Source organism: Athene noctua, chromosome 9 (genome assembly GCF_965140245.1).
Source record: "Athene noctua chromosome 9, bAthNoc1.hap1.1, whole genome shotgun sequence".
Classification (NCBI taxonomy): Eukaryota; Metazoa; Chordata; class Aves; order Strigiformes; family Strigidae; genus Athene; species Athene noctua.
In genome coordinates, this window is record NC_134045.1 from 6,187,992 (window position 1) to 6,207,986 (window position 19,995).

General features: G+C 49.8%; 2 protein-coding genes across 5 annotated transcripts in view; one reads left to right on the top strand and one right to left on the bottom strand.

Moving 5' to 3' along the window:
* The window catches only part of SF3B3 (splicing factor 3b subunit 3), a 29,920-nt gene extending 25,904 nt beyond the window's left edge, over nucleotides 1–4,016 (bottom strand). The window contains exons 1-5 of the mRNA XM_074913173.1: nucleotides 3,903–4,016; nucleotides 3,051–3,163; nucleotides 2,300–2,626; nucleotides 973–1,145; nucleotides 459–600 (exon numbers count right to left, since the gene is read on the bottom strand). Of these exons, the coding sequence (XP_074769274.1) occupies nucleotides 459–600; nucleotides 973–1,145; nucleotides 2,300–2,626; nucleotides 3,051–3,120 (712 nt within the window). The 5' untranslated portion in view covers nucleotides 3,121–3,163; nucleotides 3,903–4,016. The remainder of the gene's footprint in view (nucleotides 1–458; nucleotides 601–972; nucleotides 1,146–2,299; nucleotides 2,627–3,050; nucleotides 3,164–3,902) is intronic.
* Nucleotides 4,017–4,281: 265 nt separating this feature from the next.
* On the top strand, nucleotides 4,282–19,994 carry COG4 (component of oligomeric golgi complex 4). 4 transcript variants are annotated; one of them, XM_074913373.1, is made up of 20 exons: nucleotides 4,282–4,434; nucleotides 4,998–5,080; nucleotides 5,798–5,912; nucleotides 6,637–6,811; nucleotides 7,410–7,603; nucleotides 8,099–8,204; nucleotides 9,491–9,648; nucleotides 10,238–10,296; nucleotides 11,674–11,807; nucleotides 12,326–12,444; nucleotides 12,800–12,966; nucleotides 13,641–13,806; nucleotides 15,261–15,323; nucleotides 15,795–15,911; nucleotides 17,586–17,678; nucleotides 17,976–18,059; nucleotides 18,381–18,482; nucleotides 18,866–18,994; nucleotides 19,251–19,388; nucleotides 19,522–19,994. In XM_074913373.1, the coding sequence occupies exons 1-19, from the start codon at nucleotides 4,288–4,290 to the stop codon at nucleotides 19,383–19,385; spliced, it is 2,346 nt and encodes a 781-aa protein (XP_074769474.1). In that variant the 5' UTR covers nucleotides 4,282–4,287; the 3' UTR covers nucleotides 19,386–19,388; nucleotides 19,522–19,994. The 4 variants fall into 4 exon arrangements, 3 of the variants coding, with proteins under 3 accessions (XP_074769474.1, XP_074769473.1, XP_074769475.1); XM_074913372.1 differs by having other exon boundaries at nucleotides 19,251–19,994; XR_012634200.1 differs by lacking the exons at nucleotides 18,866–18,994; nucleotides 19,251–19,388; nucleotides 19,522–19,994 and adding an exon at nucleotides 16,490–16,559 and having other exon boundaries at nucleotides 18,381–18,435.
* Nucleotide 19,995: the final 1 nt, after the last annotated feature.

Consider the following 19,995-nt stretch of genomic DNA (forward strand, 5'->3'; position numbering starts at 1 on the left):
TCAGCAGTCTCCCAGGTCGAAGGTGTTAGGTTAGCTTTGCAGCCAATTCCTGTAAGTCGACTTTTAGTCCATGGATTCATCTACTGCCTTTCAAATGAATATTAGTTGATGGAAACTCATGCAAGAGAATTCGACAGCACTTATGCATTACCTAAAAATACATGCTTTCGCATCTGCTACCAGCTAATTTCAGTTAATATCTCTTAGCTTCAGAATCCAGAGAATATTTAGAATACATCTAAAAAGAGAGATGAGAAACACTTTCAAACCACAGCTGTATCTATGAATCCTTGTGTATTTCCATGTATGAAGCATCACTCATTAACTGACTGCAAGGTCAATTAATTTATACTAATGTCTCCGAGTACTACTGAAACAACTCCTAAGATGTAAAGTGTATTGATTCTGTTTCCCTGGGGAATGGGAACCAAGTAGATCCACGGGAAAATGGCCAGTACCTGTTATGAGAAAGTTGCCATGCTCTTCCAAGGGCTCACTGTATTTCCTAACAACATGGTTCAAACCCAAGTCCAGTTCATAAAAAGTCAGCGTCTGTTGTGTGTTGGCCGCTGCTTCTCCTGTTGGATCATTGTCCGCCTCCTAAAACAGAACACACGAAGGTGTCTTTCAAGAAAGGTATTAAAGCAGAAACAAAGATGACACAAGGGGAAACATTTTTGAATACCATCAGAATAAAGTCCAAAGGTTTTGCAGGAAGATGCAAAAAAAAGTTTCAAATGAGGAAAATAGGCACATTTGCAGTTAAGCAGCAAGAATTTAAGAAAAATCACCAAGACAGAAGAGACTTGCCTATTCCAACCAGAGGCAAGACAAAAAGCAAGTAAGCTGGCAGCAAATGAAAACTGCCTCAGACAGCAAGAGCAGCAAACGTTCCTGGCGTCCACAGACATTAAGAAGAGGAACAACAAAGCTCAAAAGACAGCAAAGGGAGATAAAGTAAGTTCATCTCACCTCGTAATCCATTTCCAGACAAGCAAACATTGGATTTTCAAATCCCACATCGACTCCCACCACGTGGTAGACCAAGGTATTGGCCTTGTGGGCCTCCAGTGGGGAGGAAATGGTGAGCCGAGCAGCAGCATCTCTGTTTAAGATATACACCAGCTTCTGCTTTTCAATAGCACCTGCAAGGAAAGGACAACAGCACTTGAAGCACATTACCCCATGATCAAGCCTGATCATGCCTGCATTCCAACATCAATATAAAACTCTGCAAGAAAGCATCAGTGTTACTTCTGCTGCCAAAGTTCACCATTATTTTTTATCTCTGTGCCACCAATTAGCTTTGAATGTCTCATTTTTAATGTTTCAGGCCGCAAGCACAAATGACAACTCCAGGTCTTTAAAGCTGAAGACTGACGCTTCGGGCTACGTGCATCTAGCCCAATGTTCAACTACAATGGCTACACACCGATCTATTCACTCATTCCACCGCACAAGAGATGATAGACTGAAGTGACGAAGTGAAAAAAGCAGCCAGATATTCCACCATTTAAAACCATTCAGCAAGAAGACCTTTCCTCAGAAATATTTTAACTAAAAAAAAAAAAGTATTCTTGCCTGATGCACAGCACCCGCAACATAACAAACATGTATCACCCTTAACTATCAACGTGAATGGCACAACCATGACTGTGCCACCTTCTCACTCATAAGGACAACTTGTTAGAAAGGAAACAATAATATTTATTGTTATTCCTGATGTAAAGAGGCACTATTAAACTACCTATCATTGCAAGTCCCTGCTCTCGACTTGCAGGAAAGCAGCACCAGACAAAGCTGACTTCAGCAAACTGGGAGAGCTCATGTACAAGTAACTAAGACACCTCATGGTAAACCTGATTAAAAATAAAAAAATCACCCAAGTGTCTTTCTACCCCCGAAGCCTAATCAGCAACACATCTAGCTGTCTCCACGATGTATCTCAGAGAAGAGATGTAAATTCGTAACATCACTTCAGCTATGGGAGCTGACTGACTACGCTGTGGCACCGACACCTGCAATCCCAACTTCTCTCCCAGACATCACACTTCAGGGCTCTGCGCACCGCTAAGCAAGCTGGCGTCTTTCCAGATTGTTTTGGCCCAGCATTAGAATTAGTTTGTGCAATTCCATCAGCGTCAAGGAACTATTTTGAGTACCTGCATTCTCCCCTGACATGTCTCACAGCCTAACAAACTCCTGAGAAACATTCCCAATTATACCCGGCATAAATTTGTGCCAAAATAATATCCGTAAGACATGAGAAAAAACAAATGAGAAAACACGACTGCCTTACTGATCATGACGGCACGGCCCTTTGGGTCTACAGCCAGGTACTGGCCGGGAACGATTCTGCGACATCCACTCTTGCCAAAGGTTTCCTGATGTATCTTCTCAAACACATTCTTTGAGGGCTGGTACTCCAGAATAACAATGCGTCCCGAATCGCTGCCCACGACGATATAGTCTTTGGTCCCACCTGTCAGCCTAAAGGCCATGAGGGAGCGAATGACCCCAAACACTTCCACCGTCAGCAGGGTGTGAACCTTCCCGGTGTTGGGATCAGGGCGGAGCAACTCCAGGATCTTGCCCCGGGAAACAACAATTTCTTGTTGTTTGGTTCCTAAAGAACCCAAAACATGAAGAGTTATCAACACCACAGCAGAACACACAACTTCAAAAAGCACTATAAAAAAGGGAGATAAAACTTCATGACTACTAAATGCCAAACATTATGGTTATTATGGAAAAATTCAAAGCAACTAATTCATCACACTAGGTACCACGATTGTTTGAGCATCTTTTAACAGACTAGGACAACTGACAAAATCCTAAATTAAACCGGTGGATAATCGAGCCAAACTTCTCTTGATCTTTCAATAGCTCCAGTAACATGCTCAAGAGCAAATGACAATATAACATCAAAAACAAAAAAGCTGTACCGAAGCACACTAGCTTCAACAACCAAACCAAATAGAAAACAAACTTTTTTCCTCTACTACCCAAAAAAGCTTAAGCCAAGATGCGTGAAGGAAGAAGAAAATTACCTGAGAAATTGCCATGGATAGCATAGCTAATGCCGGTGGCACGCTGCAACGTCAGGTTGTAGAGAAACATGTCGGCAACGGGTTCGCTTCACCTTATCACAGTTCCACCGAGTCTGCAACAAGCACAACAAAAATATACACTCCGCAAAACCAGAGCCTGCCTTCCATACAGCACGGGAAAAGAACTTCTGCCCTCTCGTTTGTCTGCACGTATCACTTGACTGCCACGCAGCTCGTTATTTGGTGTTCACTGAGGCAAAAGGCTCTCCCAGGGATACCCCGGCTGCCGAGCGCCAGCCGAGCCCTTACTGCCGCATGACTGACCAGGACTTGCGGCTCACAACTTCGCTTAGGGTTCGAGCTGTTCAGACACGGCAGTTACCGAACCCCTCTAGCGGCACCCGAGGCCGTTACACATCACTGCTCTCGCCGCTCCATTTAACACGAGCCAAACTACCCGCAACTGCCAGGACCGAGCGCCCGAGTCGGCTCCTTTCCCCGGGGCTAACGCGGGAGGGAAGCCCAGCTGCGCCCAGGGCGCCGCAGTCGTTCCGCCGGCTGCTGCAGGCCGCAGGGCAGGGGAACCGGCCCTCAGCCGCCCCGAGCCTTGCCGAAGCCCTGCCAGGGCCCGCAGCACAGCACCTCCCCGCAAGGCGGGCGCGCTCCCCAGGCCCCGCGGGGCGCAGCGCCGCGGGAACGGAGCACGGACCAAGGCGCGGCCCGGCCGCCCCCCACAGGCCAGGCCCGAGGGGCCCGCGGCGGCTCCCCCCCGCCAAGATGGCGGCTCACACCGCGCCTCCCCCGCCGAGGGGCCGCCGCTGGGCGGGCGCGGCGTGGCGGGGCCGCCCTTACCGTGCGGATGGCGGCGGATGGAGGCAGATGCTGCTCCTGCCTAGGCGGGCTCGCCGCCTGCCCGCTCCGCCATGGGCCCCGCGCCTGCGCACTGCCCTCCCGCGCCTCTTCGCCGGGGCTTTCCGCGAGGCCCGGCGCGCGCGCGCCGTGTGGAGGGGGGCGTTGCCCGAGGTCGCGCCTGAATGATCACGGGGCGATGGGGGCCGCTCCCCGTACCAAGAGCTTCTCCAAAAAATCCTCAGGAGTTTTCTGACGTAGAAAAATTTGGGAGCGTGAACTTCCCGAGCTGTCAGGCCGATCCGAGCGGCCGCAAACGTTCAGGCACCTCTTTCGGCAACCCCGACGGGCCTCACGGCCGTACCGAACGCGTCAGCTGCATTCCAAGATGGCGGCGGCCACGGCTCCGGGCCCGAGGGCGCTGGGGGGAGAGGGCGGTGGCTCGGCTGTCTCTGCCCTCTCCATGGAGCGGATTCAGTCGCTCACTGACCTGGTGGACCTGGAGGCCGCCTACAGCCGGCTGTGTGAAGAGGAGGTGTGTGGGGGGCGGGCCCGTGAGGCCGCAGGGCCCCCGGCGGCGATCGGCTGCGGCGGGGGGGGCTGGGCTGGGGTGGTCCGGGACGCAGCCCCCCGGAGGTGTCCGCTGCTCTAGCCCCCTTCAGCCTGCTGTTTGTCGCGGCTTCCCTAGTCGTCCGCATCCTTTGCGGAGTTATTAAATACGGGCCCAGCCATCCCTCGTGCCTGGTAGTGGATGGTGTCGCCTCCGTGGAACTGGTGTCCCTGAATCGTGAGCACCCTGCAGATTCAGAGTCCTCCTGCGCTGAAACCTCGGCCAGGGGAGGAGTTTGTGACTTAGCTGACTAAAAAAAATTGTGCAATGAGGTTTGACATTTGAACTGATGCTTTCAAATGGCAAAAATATGAAAGATGACAGGATTAAACTGAGAGTTTAGGAGGGAATTTTTTTGTCACATGAGCTCTTGGAAGTGCTAAGGCCTTGCTAGCTGCATGTCCTCGACTTGGATGTAGAGTCTGATAAGTTGCTGGCCTGGAGGAGAGCTGGATTCACACAGGACTTCCTTCGTCCTTTTCTTTCAGAAAGTCGTGCAGGAAGAGCTGGATGCCCTCCTGGAACAGCAAAGCACTATAGAGAACAAGATGGTTGCACTTCATCGGATGGGGTTAGTGATCCCCACCATCTCCCCTTCTTCCTGCTTCTGCACCCTGTTCAGTACCTCCCTGCTTACTGTATGATGTGAAAATTCCTTTCAGCGATATGAGGGAAGCACATTCATTCTCAGAATATGTCAGACTTTAAATCAGTTTATGGTAGTTGGATCCTTATCCCCAGGCACCCAGTTCTTCTCAGCAGCACTAACAGAGAATGCTGCTGTGCCCTCACGCAGACTGATCCTTTTTGTCATAGGCTGAGCAGTTTTTCAAAGGTCAGACCCCAAAGATTGTCAGGTTTCAGCATCCATGCTTGGGTCGGATGTGTTGTGTCAGGCTGTTTACAGGCGCGGACCAACATTACTGCTCTTCGTGGTAAGTTTGTGCAGGCAGTCTGGAAAGTCATCCTCAGTGGCTTCAGGTCTAGTAGAAGCTTGGATCACAAGTTTACAGACTTCATCTTCCACTTCAGAAGTGCAGAGTATCATAAAGCTTCAGTGGCTTGTTCACACCCTGTCTGGTAGCCAGACAGTTGTTAGTCTGTTTGTGCAGTCTCTTCCAAAGCAGTCAGTTTGATTTTGATGCTTTGCTCATGTAGGAGGGGCATGAAACGAGAGATACTGTTGCTGAGAGGAACAGTTGGGTTTGGAGCAAGAACTATCCTGCTGTTGCAGACCATCCTGCTACTTAATATTTACATCTCATGTTCAATTCACTTGTGTTCCCAGCCCTAATTTGCAGCTCATCGAGGGAGATGCCCAGCAGTTGGCGGGGATGATCACCTTCACCTGTAACCTGGCTGAGAACGTCAGCAGTAAAGTCCGCCAGCTTGACCTGGCCAAGGTAACCGGAGTGAGGGGGCGTCTAGGACTTGTCCCCTCCAAGCCATATTCTGTCTGCTTATGTGCTCACAGCACAGCAGAGAAATGTGCTCTTTTCTTTAGTGGGCAGGTGGACTGGAAACTGCTTTGTTCTTTATTTTAGCAATATCTAGTGGTAGTGCTTATCTTGCTGGCCTCCTGGATACTGTAGGGTGCAAGAGTAATAGTGCATGTGTTATTCCATATAGTGACTGGTTCTTCAGCATCCCCTTCTGTCCGTGCAGCTCCTGGTAGACTGTGGTGAATAAGATGAAGTTAGTCTTCATTAGCACTCTTTTGCCAACTCTTGCAGTGCTGAGGACAGTGGAGATGGTCACTGTCACCCCAAGAGTGGTCAGGAATCTAGGCTGTTATATTTTTTGTACAGAGATAGGCTAGAGACATCAACTGCCCGTGCTCAGCACATCTGCTGAAATCAGAACAGATAATGTCTGGTTGTATCTCTGGTGTCTGCCTGTTTGTTCGAGTATGGCCTCTGAGTTTTGACAAATGCTGTTTCCCTTTCAGAGCCATTGGTCTTACGGCTTTTTAAGTAGTTTGGGGTTTCTGCTTATGTGATTATTTATTCTGTAGAGACATATCACTTCAATCTGTTTCTTCCTTTTTTCCCTCCACACTGTCTTATCATAATTCCTTTCTCTGGTCCAGCCTGCAACAGGAAGCCTTACCAGTTGCTTTTCTTGCAGAATCGACTCTATCAGGCCATTCAGAGAGCTGATGACATCCTCGACCTGAAGTTCTGCATGGATGGAGTTCAAACAGCCCTGCGAAATGAAGATTATGAACAAGCAGCAGCTCATATCCATCGCTATCTGTCTCTGGACAAATCAGTGATTGAGCTCAGTCGTCAGGGCAAGGAAGGTAAGTACTGTTTGTGAGGAGAAGCTGATAAATCACCTTTCTAGTAGATAACTAGAGGCTGCATGATTTCCCGTGGCAGATAGCCTCAGCCCAGTAGACAAAGCAGAAGATCTAATGCTAGCCAAAAATCTTAATATGTTATAAAGTAACAGAGATGAACGTTTTTGAAGTGTTCTTAGGTTTGAATTGTCATTAGTTGAAAGAAGAGTTCCTGGCACACATCTTTAATAGTATTTCAGGCGCTAACTAGGTGAAGGACAAAATGTTCAGGACAAAAGAAGTGAGGGAGAAGGCTCTGTCAGGGAGAACTGTTGCAGTGTTACGGTGTGCTACCAAGGAGAGCAACTGGAAGTGAAGGATCCCTAAAAGAAATGTCCTGGTTAATGTGTTTTCGTCCTCTGGACAAGACCACAACATTAGCTGTGTGTAGATCACACACTTGCCTACCTTTCTTTGCCTGTAGGGGAATTCCAGTGTGTCTTCTGCCTTCTCACCCTAGGGCTGCACAGTGTTGGTCTCCTGGGAAAAAAAGTATCCCTTGATACAGTGCTAACAATTTGCTGTCACTTTTCCCTTTCTCTTCTGTCCTTTTGACCAGGGGGCATAATTGATGCCAACCTGAAGCTCCTGCAGGAAGCAGAGCAGCGCCTGAAGACAATTGTTACAGAGAAATTTGACACAGCTATGAAGCAGGGAGACCTGCCTCAGGTGGAACGGTTCTTCAAGATCTTTCCTCTGCTAGGCTTACATGAAGAGGGGCTGAGCAAGTTCTCGGAGTACCTCTGCAAGCAGGTAATAGGTTCTGTGAAATATGCTGTGGGCTGTCTGGTCTCCTAGGGAAAAGCAAATTCCAGTCTCTGTCAACAGAGGAAGTAAGTCTTGGCTCTGGCTTGTGGAAGGAGGTCTTAGCTCTGGCTTGTGTTAATCTTAGAAACCAGCACTGGCTTTAGTTTGTCTTTCTCCCTGCGTTTTGAGTCCTGGGATGGGCTTTCTGGTGTCTGAATACAGATCCCTCTGGCTGGCTGGCTTCTCCTTCTGTCTTGCTCTTTGTTCTTGCTTAAAGCTTATAAAGGGAGCCTGGAAAGAGAAGAGCAGGTTTTGGCCTCTCCTTGACCCTTGAGTTTTTGACAAGGGAGGAAAGGATCCCTGTTCAAAGGAGGAACAACAGCAATAGCTCTTACAGTGGGAAGGCAGCAAAAGCTCTACAGGGCAAGGGACAGAGGACCACCTTATGGGATGAAGAATATCTTTGAATGTTACCAGCTGAGGGGTCCTGTTGTCGTGCAGGTGGCCAACAAAGCAGAAGAGAACCTGCAACTGGTGATGGGGACAGACATGAGTGACCGTCGTGCTGCTGTCATCTTTGCGGACACCCTAACACTGCTCTTTGAAGGTAATCTTCGTTGTCTCTTTGCTGATGGATTGAAAATAGTCTGTGATGAGATTATCCATCAATTTAAATGCTTTTAATTTTAGCTCTAGGAGATCAAAAAATGTCACCTTCCCCTTTCAGCTGTGGGAGTGTCATGCTAGAGGGACAGGGATACAACTAACAGACTTTTTCCCAGCCAGGAGAGGGCATTACAATAAGTAAGCTTTCCTACTACAGCTTGCACAGGCTCGAAGTGGATTTGCAAAGGATTTGTCAGCTTCCTCCAGGAATTGGGCTCTTCCTGTTCTCTGAGTCCTCAAAACAAATGGGTATTCCCTGAAGGTTTCTTCAAACATGCAGCTCTCCAGACAAACAATCAGATCCCTTAAGACTGAGCAGCTGTTGGTGCCTCCAGGCCTGGCTCTTCCAGAGGACCACAGGAGCTTGAAAGCAGAGAAGGAAGGGAGAGAAGGGAATGTGAACGCTCTGTGGGAATGTCGCCAAAGACAGGAATTGAGATCCCATGGTGATTAACCATCTTCTCTATTAAGTCTGCTGTAATTCCAGGCTGCACCGCTGCCAAGTCACTCTCTCAGCCTGGCACCCTTGGTGCCTTTGAAGGTCCTTAGAGCCGCCGAGGCTTTCTTGGCAGTAGCGTCCAAAGAGGGGGAGTGTTGGTTGGAGCAGAGTTTGTGAGAAGGAAGCAATATTGTAGAGATACCTCCTTGGAGATGAGCTTCTTTTCCAAGGAGGTCTTGTCTTCACTAATGCTTGCTCTCTTGGGCATCTATGTGACAGATAAGAGCAGAGTTTTCCCTAGGCTGATTTTCCTAGCACCACTCTTCTCTTACAACCTGTCAGGTGCTGAAAGCTGAGACTGGGTTTGGATGGCAGTTATGCCCCCTGCCAGGTTTAGCTTGTGCAGCTTTCTCCTGTGGAAGCTTCACACCTTTCTACCCTGCATCTTGCTGGGTAGGAGGGCAGCTGACACACATCACATGGCAGGAGCTCTCTTTAGGAAGAGCGATGGCTTCTGCTCCAGGAGATTTGCATTATAGCCTTGCACTAAACAGCAGAGAGGATGGAAGGTGTCATATGCAGAGAGAAGATGCCATGGAATGAGGGATGGTAATGACAGGCCTTCAGTGAAGCGCTACAGGGTGGCTGGGCAGTTTAAACTGTTTATCTGGGGAGTGAATGATCCCTTGTTAGGTCCTGTCTGTGGACCTGTGTAGCTCTGTTCTGGGTCCAGACTGGATGGGAGCTCCTGCTGGAGTCTCTCTCTTGCACTTCCCCTCTCCCTGCAGGGATTGCTCGCATTGTGGAGACCCACCAGCCCATCGTGGAGACGTACTATGGGCCAGGGAGGCTGTACACCCTCATCAAGCACCTGCAGGTGGAGTGCGACCGGCAGGTGGAGAAAGTGGTGGACAAGTTCATCAAAGAGAGGGACTATCACAGGCAGGTAAGAGGAGTGTAGTGCTGCCTGACGCAGCCAACTGCAGCCTCCATCCAGCTCCATGGGGCTCCCACTGCCATAGAGGTGGCAAAGTTCGACCTTGTGTGTTGAGAGAAACCTTGCTTTCTTCCATATTTGTGCTGATGGCTGAAGGGGTCCAGCTTGTAGCTACGCCTTCTATTGCCGAGAAGGATTCATTGGGAGCACGCTAAATGGACCCTGGGCACAGGATTCTTTGCTCTGCAGCTCTGTAGGGCATTTTCGGTCGCCCTTCCCCCCTGTCTTGTTCCTGCTCTGTCTGTTAGATGCAGGGCTGCTGTAACTGTCTCACGGTCACGCACCTTGGTGCCTCTGCTTCAGTTCCCATCCCAGTGCCCTTCCTGGCAGGCTGAGCTCTGTCTTGGAGGAGGAGGTGAGCTGATGCAGTTCCCTGCTCTGGCACCGCTTCCTGCAAAGCATTCCTGTCAACAAACACCAACACCAACACCCCCCACCCCCCCCAAAAAGCACCTCCTTAGGCTACAGCACGAGAAGCATCTGTTAACTCCAAGTCATCAGCAAAGACTTTGATGACTCTCTTTTTTTGTGATTGCAGTTCCAGCAAGTTCAGAATAGCATGATGAGAAGTGCTTCTGCAGAGAAGATTGAACCAAGGTACAAGCTGAACCTCCTTTTGCTCTCTAACCTTCCACTCTTGAGCTGTTATTAACACTATTTAGCATTTAGATAACTCTCCTGGTCTTCCGGAGGCTTTGTGGCTACTAAAGCATAAAATCCAATTGTTAGATGCCCTTTGCTGCTCTTTTATAAGACAACTTCTGTGATGGTTTATTTTGCTTACTCATTACTTTTAAGCCTTGGCCCTAAACATCACTGGAGGGCTGGCAGTTTTCCTGCACGTGAAGGACTGAGACTGTAATTGCCTGTGCCCACTACCTTTTGATCGTCAGTGTATGGTCCTTAGAGTCCACGAAAGGGAGCAGCTCCCTGGGCAGATAATTTGTGACAGAATCGGGAATAAATCTTTGAGTTTTATTTAATCTGTATGGCTGTTGCCGCAACTCTGTAACATCAGTTTCTTGCTCATGAAGTGCTTTAAATCTCGCTCCTTTTCTTCTTAAGTATTTGTATAGCTCTAAAGTAAGGCCATTTGAAAGTGCACCCAGACCTTCTGCCATCGTGTGACTTCTAAACATGCCTTGAAAGAAAACTTATGTTCCTCCAGCTGTCTCTCTGTGAGCCTGCATGACTAATTATTTCAGTGGTAATATAGAGATCCACTTCTTATTTGCTCTGAGTAACTGCATGCATTCCATGTTTTCTGAGCTTTTGCTTTTTCATCTGTAAAATAAAGGTAATGGTTCCTTGTCTCACTCGTGTGTTGTGAGGCTTTGAGCAGGATTTGTAAAGTTCTTTTGTGCACACCGATGAAAAAGCTGCTGATATGACTGTCTTTTCTTTGTAGTCATCTCTGATCTGATTTCTGTGTTCTGCATTGTCACATGCTTTTGTGGTCTCATGTTTCCTGAGCTGTTGAGCTTAAAGAGATTCTTGATCATTTGTAGAGAAACATGTAAATCTGTGCACAAAAGCACATATATGGAGATGGTAGGGACCAGGCATTTCTAACACTGGCCACATAGGGCTCACAGAATCATAGCAAAACTGAGGTAGGAAAGGACTGCTGAAGGTCTCTAGTCCAACCTTCCACTCAAAACAGGGATAATTTTGAAGTTATATCAGGTTGTTTAGAGTCTTGCAGTACTTCTGTGATTTTAATGTGGTTGTTCTCACATCCATGAGGAAAAAAGAAGCTTCTCTGTAATGACTTTTTCAGGATGTTTTGATTGTATGTGCATCCTCTGCACGTACCAGTTATTCTGCTGAGCTTTGCCACTCGACAGCACAGATGGAAAGGGGCGGTATTGATCTCACAGTAAGAGAACAGAAAACACACTTACTTAACTGAGTTAAATTAGTGCCTCTCCTTTTGTAGTTTTACTACCTTGATTCTTACTGTGTTCCTTCCAGGGAACTTGACCCTATTTTAACAGAAGTCACTCTGATGAACGCCCGCAGTGAGCTCTACTTGAGGTTCATCAAGAGACGAATAATATCTGATTTTGAGGTGGGAGACTCCATGGCCTCAGAGGAAGTAAAGCAAGGTAACACCTTGAATACCAATACTTGCGGGCTTTTTGCTCTTTGCAGTCAGAAGCACAGATTTATCTGAGTCGGTGGCAAAGCAGAGTGACACAGGATCTGCAAAGACACTTTGGGAGCACTCTGTGAAAGAGGGTTGTGTAGCCTGGCCCCCCCAGACCTGTTTTCAGCGCTGGCTGTTCCCTTTAACAGGGAAGCCAACATTAGGAATGACTGCAGAGCGTAATAAACAAGGTCCCCAAAGAGAGGGAGGGCCCTTTGGTCACTGCAGGCACAGATCCTAGAGGTGGAAGGCACACAGAAAACAGGCTCAGGGTCTTAGTACTTCATGGAGCTCTGGAAACCACTTTTGTCACCTGCAAAAGTCAGCTCGGCGATTTCAGCCCCACAGTTGAGGCCTGTGATTTATTCCAGGTTGGGCTTTTCAGATGTGTGTCCATGAGACTGGCAGCAAGGGGGTTAGGTGGAACTGCTTTCTAACACTTGGTCCCCACTGATGGTTCTCTTTTGTGTTCTGCAGAGCATCAAAAATACCTGGACAAGCTCCTCAACAACTGTCTGTTGAGCCGCACCATGCAGGAGCTCATTGGCTACTACATCACCATGGAGGAATACTTCATGAGGGAGACTGTCAACAAGGTAGGGCTCAGACTGCTTCAATAGCCTGCACTCTGCTAGCGGCCGAGAGCCCTGTGTGTGCTCCACAGTCCTCTGCTGAGCATCCCTAGGGAGCGAGATGAGTACGCGGCAGGTCTGCAGTTGCTGGGAAGGTCTTTTGTTTGCCTTGGCCTTGAAAAGCAAATGGTTGTTTCTGAACTTTGACTCCAAACGTACCCGAGTGTCTTCCAGAGACAAATCAGCCAGAGCTTCTGAAAACTGGGACGAGTGGTGCCAGCCTGCACACGTGCAGGCTGGTGGTTTGGTCTCAGAGCACTGCTCTGAGAGGGCACCTTTGCTCGCTGAGCTCAAGGCACTAAGACAGCTTTCTTTGCAGGCTGTGGCCATGGACAGCTATGAGAAGGGCCAGCTCACCTCCAGCATGGTGGATGATGTGTTTTATATCGTGAAGAAGTGCATTGGGCGTGCTCTGTCTAGCTCCAGCATAGACTGTCTCTGTGCCATGATCAACCACTCCACCACCGAGCTGGAGTCTGACTTCAGGTAATTAAAATACACCAGGTTCATTGTAACTTGCCTCCACCTCACATTCTGCAAACAGTGTTTGCTGTCAGTTAGCCTTCCTTGTGTTCCTCGCCTTTGAACCTCTGGTTTGTCATCTCTGTGGAAGATACTCATAGGAAGCAGCATCAGGTGTGGTGTGGGAAGGTGGAACTGGGCATAATTTTCTCACAGTAGTGCTGGTCACCTGTAGGACAAACAGAAAAAGGAACCTCAGGCCCAAAATCCCTATGAGACCAAGTCATCACATAGCATTGGAGTGCCACCCAGCTTGATGGTGTATGGTCACCTCTAACTGTTCTCTGAGTTGCCTGTGAGATTGCTTAACTTGAACTTGGGGTGAGCCTGCAGAAACTACCCAGTTCCTGTTTTTCATCCCAACATGGGAGTGGGGAACTGTGCCTGAAGACAGCAGGGAGCTGCAGGCTGGATTTTTGGGAAAGCTCAGAAGCTGAGTGGTTGTGTTTTTCTTACAGCCTCATGTCCTTTAGGTCCTGTCAGGAGATATTTGCCAGCCCTCTTTTGTCCCTGTGAAGTTCCACCTACCTTGTTCAGGTCACAGCTCAGCCGGAGTGCTGTCCCCTGTCACAGAGAACTACTCTGCTGTGGCTTGCAGTATTTGCTCTAAGCCCTGATGTGTTTTGCTTGCCCCGTAGGGAGGTTTTGTACAACAAGCTGAAGCAGGGCTTCCCTGCCACAACCTTCCAGGACTTCCAGAGAGGAGTGACCAGTGCTGTGAACATCATGCACAGCAGCCTGCAGCAGGGCAAGTTCGATACCAAAGGCATTGAAAGCACCGACGAGGCCAAGCAGTCCTTTCTGGTGGGTTTGGTGGCTGTTCTGGTGTAGGATGAGTTGGGGTGAGGGGAAGGACAGTGGAGAGCTCCTGGGAACGGGATTGGTGCAACTATTGCATGTTCAGAGAACCTGAAAACCTGAGGGGTGCCCTGACTTTGGATGTCTGGTAGATACTTCTACCTCGCCTCATATTTGTAGGGTTTCCACACCAGGCCTGTGCAAGTATGATCCTATAACTGCCTCTTGGGCTGCTATGATGCTGATTCCCTCTGGGCTGGGGAAGAGTCTGTGCTCTGTTGAGATGTCTGTCAATCCTATTCTCCACATGCTCTGCACAAAGGTGGTGGGAGAGCATCTCATCCACACCTTTCCCTAGATGAAAAAGTTTCCTGGCCCAAGTTCAGGGCTCCTTCATTCTTGCTTATCAGATCAGAGAGTTACCATTAGAGCAGGATTGTCTGCTCTGCTTGGCCTGCACGATCTGCCTGTTGCCTTCTCCCAGCAGCAGCGCTGCAACTCTCTGTGCACTTGAGCAGGCCAGAACATGGCAGTGGGCATTAGAGACCCCTTGGAGAGCATTTGAAGGGCTGTTGCTCCCGTATTCTGCAGCATAACACATCCTTCCCCATGTTGGGATTCTGTATAGACCTGGAACTGTGGAAAAAACCTCACTGGGAGAGCAACTCTCTCCTCTCAGCCCTGCTGTGTGAGCAGACCTGTGGGCAGAGGCTCAGAGTGCTGGAGGGCGGTTGGAGTGGGGCTGGCTCACCCTGACTTGTTTCCCTCGATGTAAGTTTCTGTGAACACTCGGTGCTGAAGAGGCTCCTTGGAGCTTTCACTGTACAAGGAGAGAAGGCAACAAAAGGAACAGGAGGGACTGAACTCTTCCATTTCATTAAATTCTTGGTTACAGGTTACTGCATTTTTGAAGCAAAGTGCTTAAAATGTCAGTTCTCTCACTGGAATTCCTCATTCACCTGTCAGCTTGCCTCATTTCCTTGTCTGCACAAACCCCAGCCTTATACTGACATTTAGTTCAGCTTCAGCAGGCAGAGAACAGTCTGTTCAGTGAAGAACAGATACTCATCTGGCAGGAGGGTGCTGATTCCTCCTGCCTAAATACGAATGCCTTTCTGCCTCCCCTGCTTCTCTGGACACAGTGGGTAAAGCATCACCTCCAGCTGCTCTTGATCTGTTGTTCTTCATGACACTGTCACAGAAAGTTGTCTTCCACCAGTCACTCACAAGTGGGGCTTCACTGCAACATTGTGGACAGAATGATGAGGAAAAGAAGTGGAGTAAACTCTCAAACTTTGTACTAGTTGCAGGTTCAGCACACATGCTCAGTTACTGTAGTTCAGCTGCATGCAGCTCTGTGAATCTGTGATGCTTTGATCACACAGTAGCACCTCTGTCTCTTAAATATTTGCATTTCAGCCTGTACTGTGTTTTGTTTGTTGTTTTTTTTTTTTTTCCAGGTGACCTTAAACAATGTGGAAGTCTGTAGCGAAAACATTATGACCCTGAAGAAGACTTTGGAGGTGCAGTCTGGTTTCTTTACTGTTTTTTCCTTAATCAGATTTATAATATTCTCCCTTGGGGGGGTCGAGTAAACCACCTGAACCTTACTGTGCCCTAATTCCTGAGGTCTTTGCCCTCCAGCCTTAGGAAAGCAATTTGAACTGGCAGAGCAATCTCTGGCTGATAGTAGCAACTGGAAATACCAGTTTCTCCAGCTCGACCAACCTGGCAGAGGCCGGGAGCCAGTGGAACAACATGAACATCATTGAGAAGTTGTGTTCTCTGGTGCTGGGCTCGATAGCCCCTGGCTTCCTTCCTTGCTGTCCTCTCCCCAGCTGGAGCCAGCAGCCTGTGCCTTTGCAGGGGCCAGAGTTTGGTGCCTGTCCTATCCTGCAAGCGTGCTGGTGGGCAGCCAGAGCTCAGCAGCGTGAAGGGATAGAAACTGCCCAGGTTATTAATCTGCAACTTGCTCGTGGTTCTCTTCCCTGCAGAGTGACTGCAGCAAACTGCTCAGCCAAGGCTTCGGGGGTGAGCAAGCACAGGCCAAGATTGACAGCTGTCTCTCTGACATGGCTGCTGTCTCCAACAAATTTCGTGACCTGCTGCAGGTGAGTGTCTTGCTGAGTTACTGCTGACCTCCAACACTGGCTGGCCAGTGTCTTCAAGGAGAGCTCAGGCAGGAATCATTTCAGCCCAAGGCCTGGGCCACGTCTGACTGCAGGAGTGCTGGGTAGGGGTGCAGGAGGGAGACAGTTGGTCAGCTTTGAGGCAGAGTCAGATCAAGCTGGTTTGCACAGCCTCGCCAGCTGGCGGCTGCATAAAAAGCACTGGAAGCAGCTGCAGAGCCAGAAGGAATGTTGCTCCATGTGTCTTCACTCAGCACAGGCTTGTAGTTGGTTCAGCATTTTCAGGAGAAGAAATTATTAATAGCATTTCCATCTCTTCCATTTTCCCTTGTGGCACAGCACATTGTCAGGTTGTCCAGAGCCTCACTAGGTAATGCTGAGGACGGGCTGTATGTACAGGAAGAGCTGCTCTTCTCTCAGGTTTCTCCTTCTTTCTCGAATGGAAATACTGGCAAAATGGAACACCCGGCATGGGGCAGAAGGCTCTCTGGCTAAATCCGCTGTCTCATATGGCATGCTGGGGCCTGTTGCCCTAAAATTTCACCAGTGGTCTCTGACAGGGAGAAGAGCAGGAAGAACCTCATACCTCCCGTGGAAAGAAATCAAGCAAAACAGAGTATTTTGAACCAGGTTTGCCATCAGCTTTGTATTTCACAGAGGGGCCAGGCTATTTTTTGTTTGGTTTTGTAGTTCACTGCAGCCAAGTGTCTTCACACTGGTATTGCCAGCAAATCCTCTTGAGGCTTGTGGTCAGTATTGAAACCAAAGTTTAATCAGTAAGGAGTAAAACTCCAGTTTAGCTCTAGTGCAGTCTTAAAACTGGCTGTAAAGCAATCAAGAGGCTGAGCGGCAAGCTGCTGCGCTGCCTGAGTCACAGGCGCATTGAATTTGCCTTGGAAAAGGACAATTGCCAGCAGGGCCAGCTCTGAAATGCCATTTTTAGTTAAAAACTTCCATCAAATGCCAGGCAGCATCGGTACCTGAATAGTTTCATGCTGGGTGAGCTTTCTTGACATCTTGCTGAGCCACATGGGGGTGGTTGGCAGGAGAGGGCTTTCAGAGAGCTCACTAGCATTGGAGCGGACAGAACAGCCTTTGCTGACAGCCTGCTGCTCGGGGGAGATGGCGTGTGCTGGGGTTATGATTAATTCAGGGAACTAACTGTGGTTACAGCTTTTATCCTCCTTTTAGCTTCTCCTACTGAGCTAAGCTGCACTGGAGGTGGGAGGCATCAGCTGAGTCCAATCAGTGTCCTCCTGGCTGGTGCTGAGTGGAAAGGCTGGTGTTTGTGTCCTTTCCTACCCTGGTGGGATGTGAACTGAATGCCTCTCTCCTGCCAGGAAACCTCTGTAGCTGCGTGGGCAGGGGTGGGAGAAGCCAGAGCCCTTCAGACCAGGCTGTACGTCAGCAGAATGGCAGCTTCTGGGCCAACATCCTTCCTCTTCTTGTTATGGTGTCCTCAGAGCCCTCCAGCACTGGGAGAGTATAGGATCTGGGACTTCTGGGTTCACTTCCCTGTACAAGTCTGGGGGTTGGTCTCCCCAGCTTGCAGTGAGGATGGGAGGCAGCATCAAGACAGCCTGGCTGTAAAGGCTGTGTGCTGTTGGACATTAGCTGTGCTCAGTTGCTCTCCTCTCTTCTTCCTGTCCCCCTCAGGAAGGTCTCAACGAGTTGAACAGCACAGCCATCAAACCCCAGGTGAAGCCCTGGATCAACCTATTCCTCTCTGTCTCCCACAACATTGAGGAGGTAAGGCTCAGCATTCTCTGCTTCCAGCTGTACTTTGCACTCTCCATCCTCTGCTCAGCAGCACAGTCAGAGCAAACACTGTCTCATTCCCCTCAGTTGTCCACTGTTTCCTCAGCACAGAGTAACAGTAAAATACCCAGAACTTGCTCTGCATCCGAGCCTGGAAAGGGGTGTTTAGCTAGAGACAAACTTGAGAAAACAGAAGGGGTGCAGTGCTCCAGGAAGCACTTCCCTTCTGGTCCTCTGGGCCATTTGCTGCTGTTCACATAAACTATCCTTTTCGTATTTCCATGTCAGGAGGAGTTCAGTGACTATGAAGCTAATGATCCTTGGGTCCAGCAGTTCATTGTCAATCTGGAACAGCAGATGACAGAGTTCAAGGTGAGAAAGAGGGAGAGATGTGGCAGCCTGCCAGTCTTTGGCCAGACCTCTACGTGCATCTCCCAACTCTTTCCCTGCTCAGGGGAACAGCAGACAGAGATGTCCTCCAGTGCCTTGCAGGGTTCTTAGAGCCCCAAACCCTTCTCCTGTGGTTCTCAAAGCCTGCTTGCAGGCCCCACACACCTGGATTGCTGCTGTGGCACTCCCCCTTTGCTGAGCCTGCCAGTGATGGGTCTTTATTTGAAAGCTCTCATAGGCTTGGCTTTTGTGCACCTCTGCTCAGTTGTTCCTGACAAGAATGACACGGGTTTCTGCTTCCAGGCTGGACTGTCTCCAGTGATTTACGATACCCTCACTGGTCTTATGACCAGTCTCATAGCCATTGAATTGGAGAAAGTGCTGCTCAAATCCACCTTCAGCAGGGTAAGCAAAACACTGTCCTCTACCTTGTAGCCTGCCTTGACTGCAAACCCTCCACCAGGAAACCCTCAGCAAAGGGATGGGGCAGAGCAGAGGCAGATGTTTCTTTAAAGAAGCTCTGCCACCACCGGAGGCCCGCTGAAGGAGGCACACACAGGGAGATGTATTTTGTGATGGGGCTGGGCAAAGCTTACATCAATAAAGGGGCTGGCTGGCTTTTAAGGTGGGTCTAAACATAAACCAGTTTAACCTGCAGTAAATGGTCTAACTGGAACGCTCCTGCTCAGAGACGTTGCCCTGCCCCCCCCCAACTTCTGTTATTTGTGTGTTTGATGCAACCCCTGGGCCTGCTGGGAGAGTTAACAGAGCTCCCTCTGTCCCCACAGCTTGGTGGTCTGCAGTTTGACAAGGAGCTGAGGTCTCTCATAGCCTATCTCACCACGGTCACCACCTGGACTATTCGTGACAAGTTTGCCCGTCTTTCCCAGATGGCCACCATCCTCAACCTGGAAAGGGTGAGCTGTGCTTGGTCTGCTTTTACTGGGGGACTGTGGGAGCCCTAGCCGGACTCCACACGGATTTACTGGGCTCAACCAGGCATCGTCACACCTACGGTGTATGGAGAGGCTGGAAAAGTTGTCCCATGCCTGACGGCCGTTTGCCTGCAGGGTGTCAGTGACAAGAAATCACCATGACCATAGCCAGAGTTTGAACTCTCCTGTGAGAGTGGTCAGTGCTGAGTTGTCTCCTGCAGCTCTCCTCTTCCTACAGGTGACCGAGATCCTGGATTACTGGGGCCCCAACTCAGGCCCGCTGACCTGGCGCCTTACTCCCGCCGAGGTCCGGCAGGTGCTGGCTCTCCGAATCGACTTCCGCAGCGAGGATATCAAGCGCCTGCGCCTGTAGCGGGTGGGTGCGTGGGGCAGCACCACCATGGAGGCTGCGGCAGGAAGGCTGCAGCCCTGGACCCTGCCCACGTCCTGCCCAGCTGTTAGACACTGTGTGATGGGGTGATATCTGCCCTTCTGCTCCTGTTCCTCAGAGCAAAGGGCTTTCCTGGGCCTGGGAAGAAGAGCCGCCATCCTTCTGTGAGAGCGGAACCAAGGCAGCACGAGGAATCTCTCACATTGAGAGCAGCGTGACACTACTGAAAACCAGCGCTAGTCTGAGGGACAGGCTTGCGCTAGCTCCCGCCTCCCCTCATGCTGCTGCCCTGCGGGAGGCTGCAGGTCAGGAAATCTGGGGCTGGTGTGGTTCAAAGAGGGGGCTGCAGAGAGCACCCTGCCCATGCTGCTGGCTGCAGTTGTGTTTCTTCTGCGCCACCCAGCTTAAGGGTCAGCTACTAGAGTCCTACAAGTCCTGGTAGCTGCGGGGAGTGCTCTGTTGAAGGGAAGAGAATGATTTCCCTGGGGGGAGGGGGCTCGGGAAACCCCTAGAAAGCCTCATGAGGAAGCAGGGCTGTATCCCTGCCAGCTCGCTCTGCCCTGCACAGCTACTCTGAATAAACCTTGCCTGG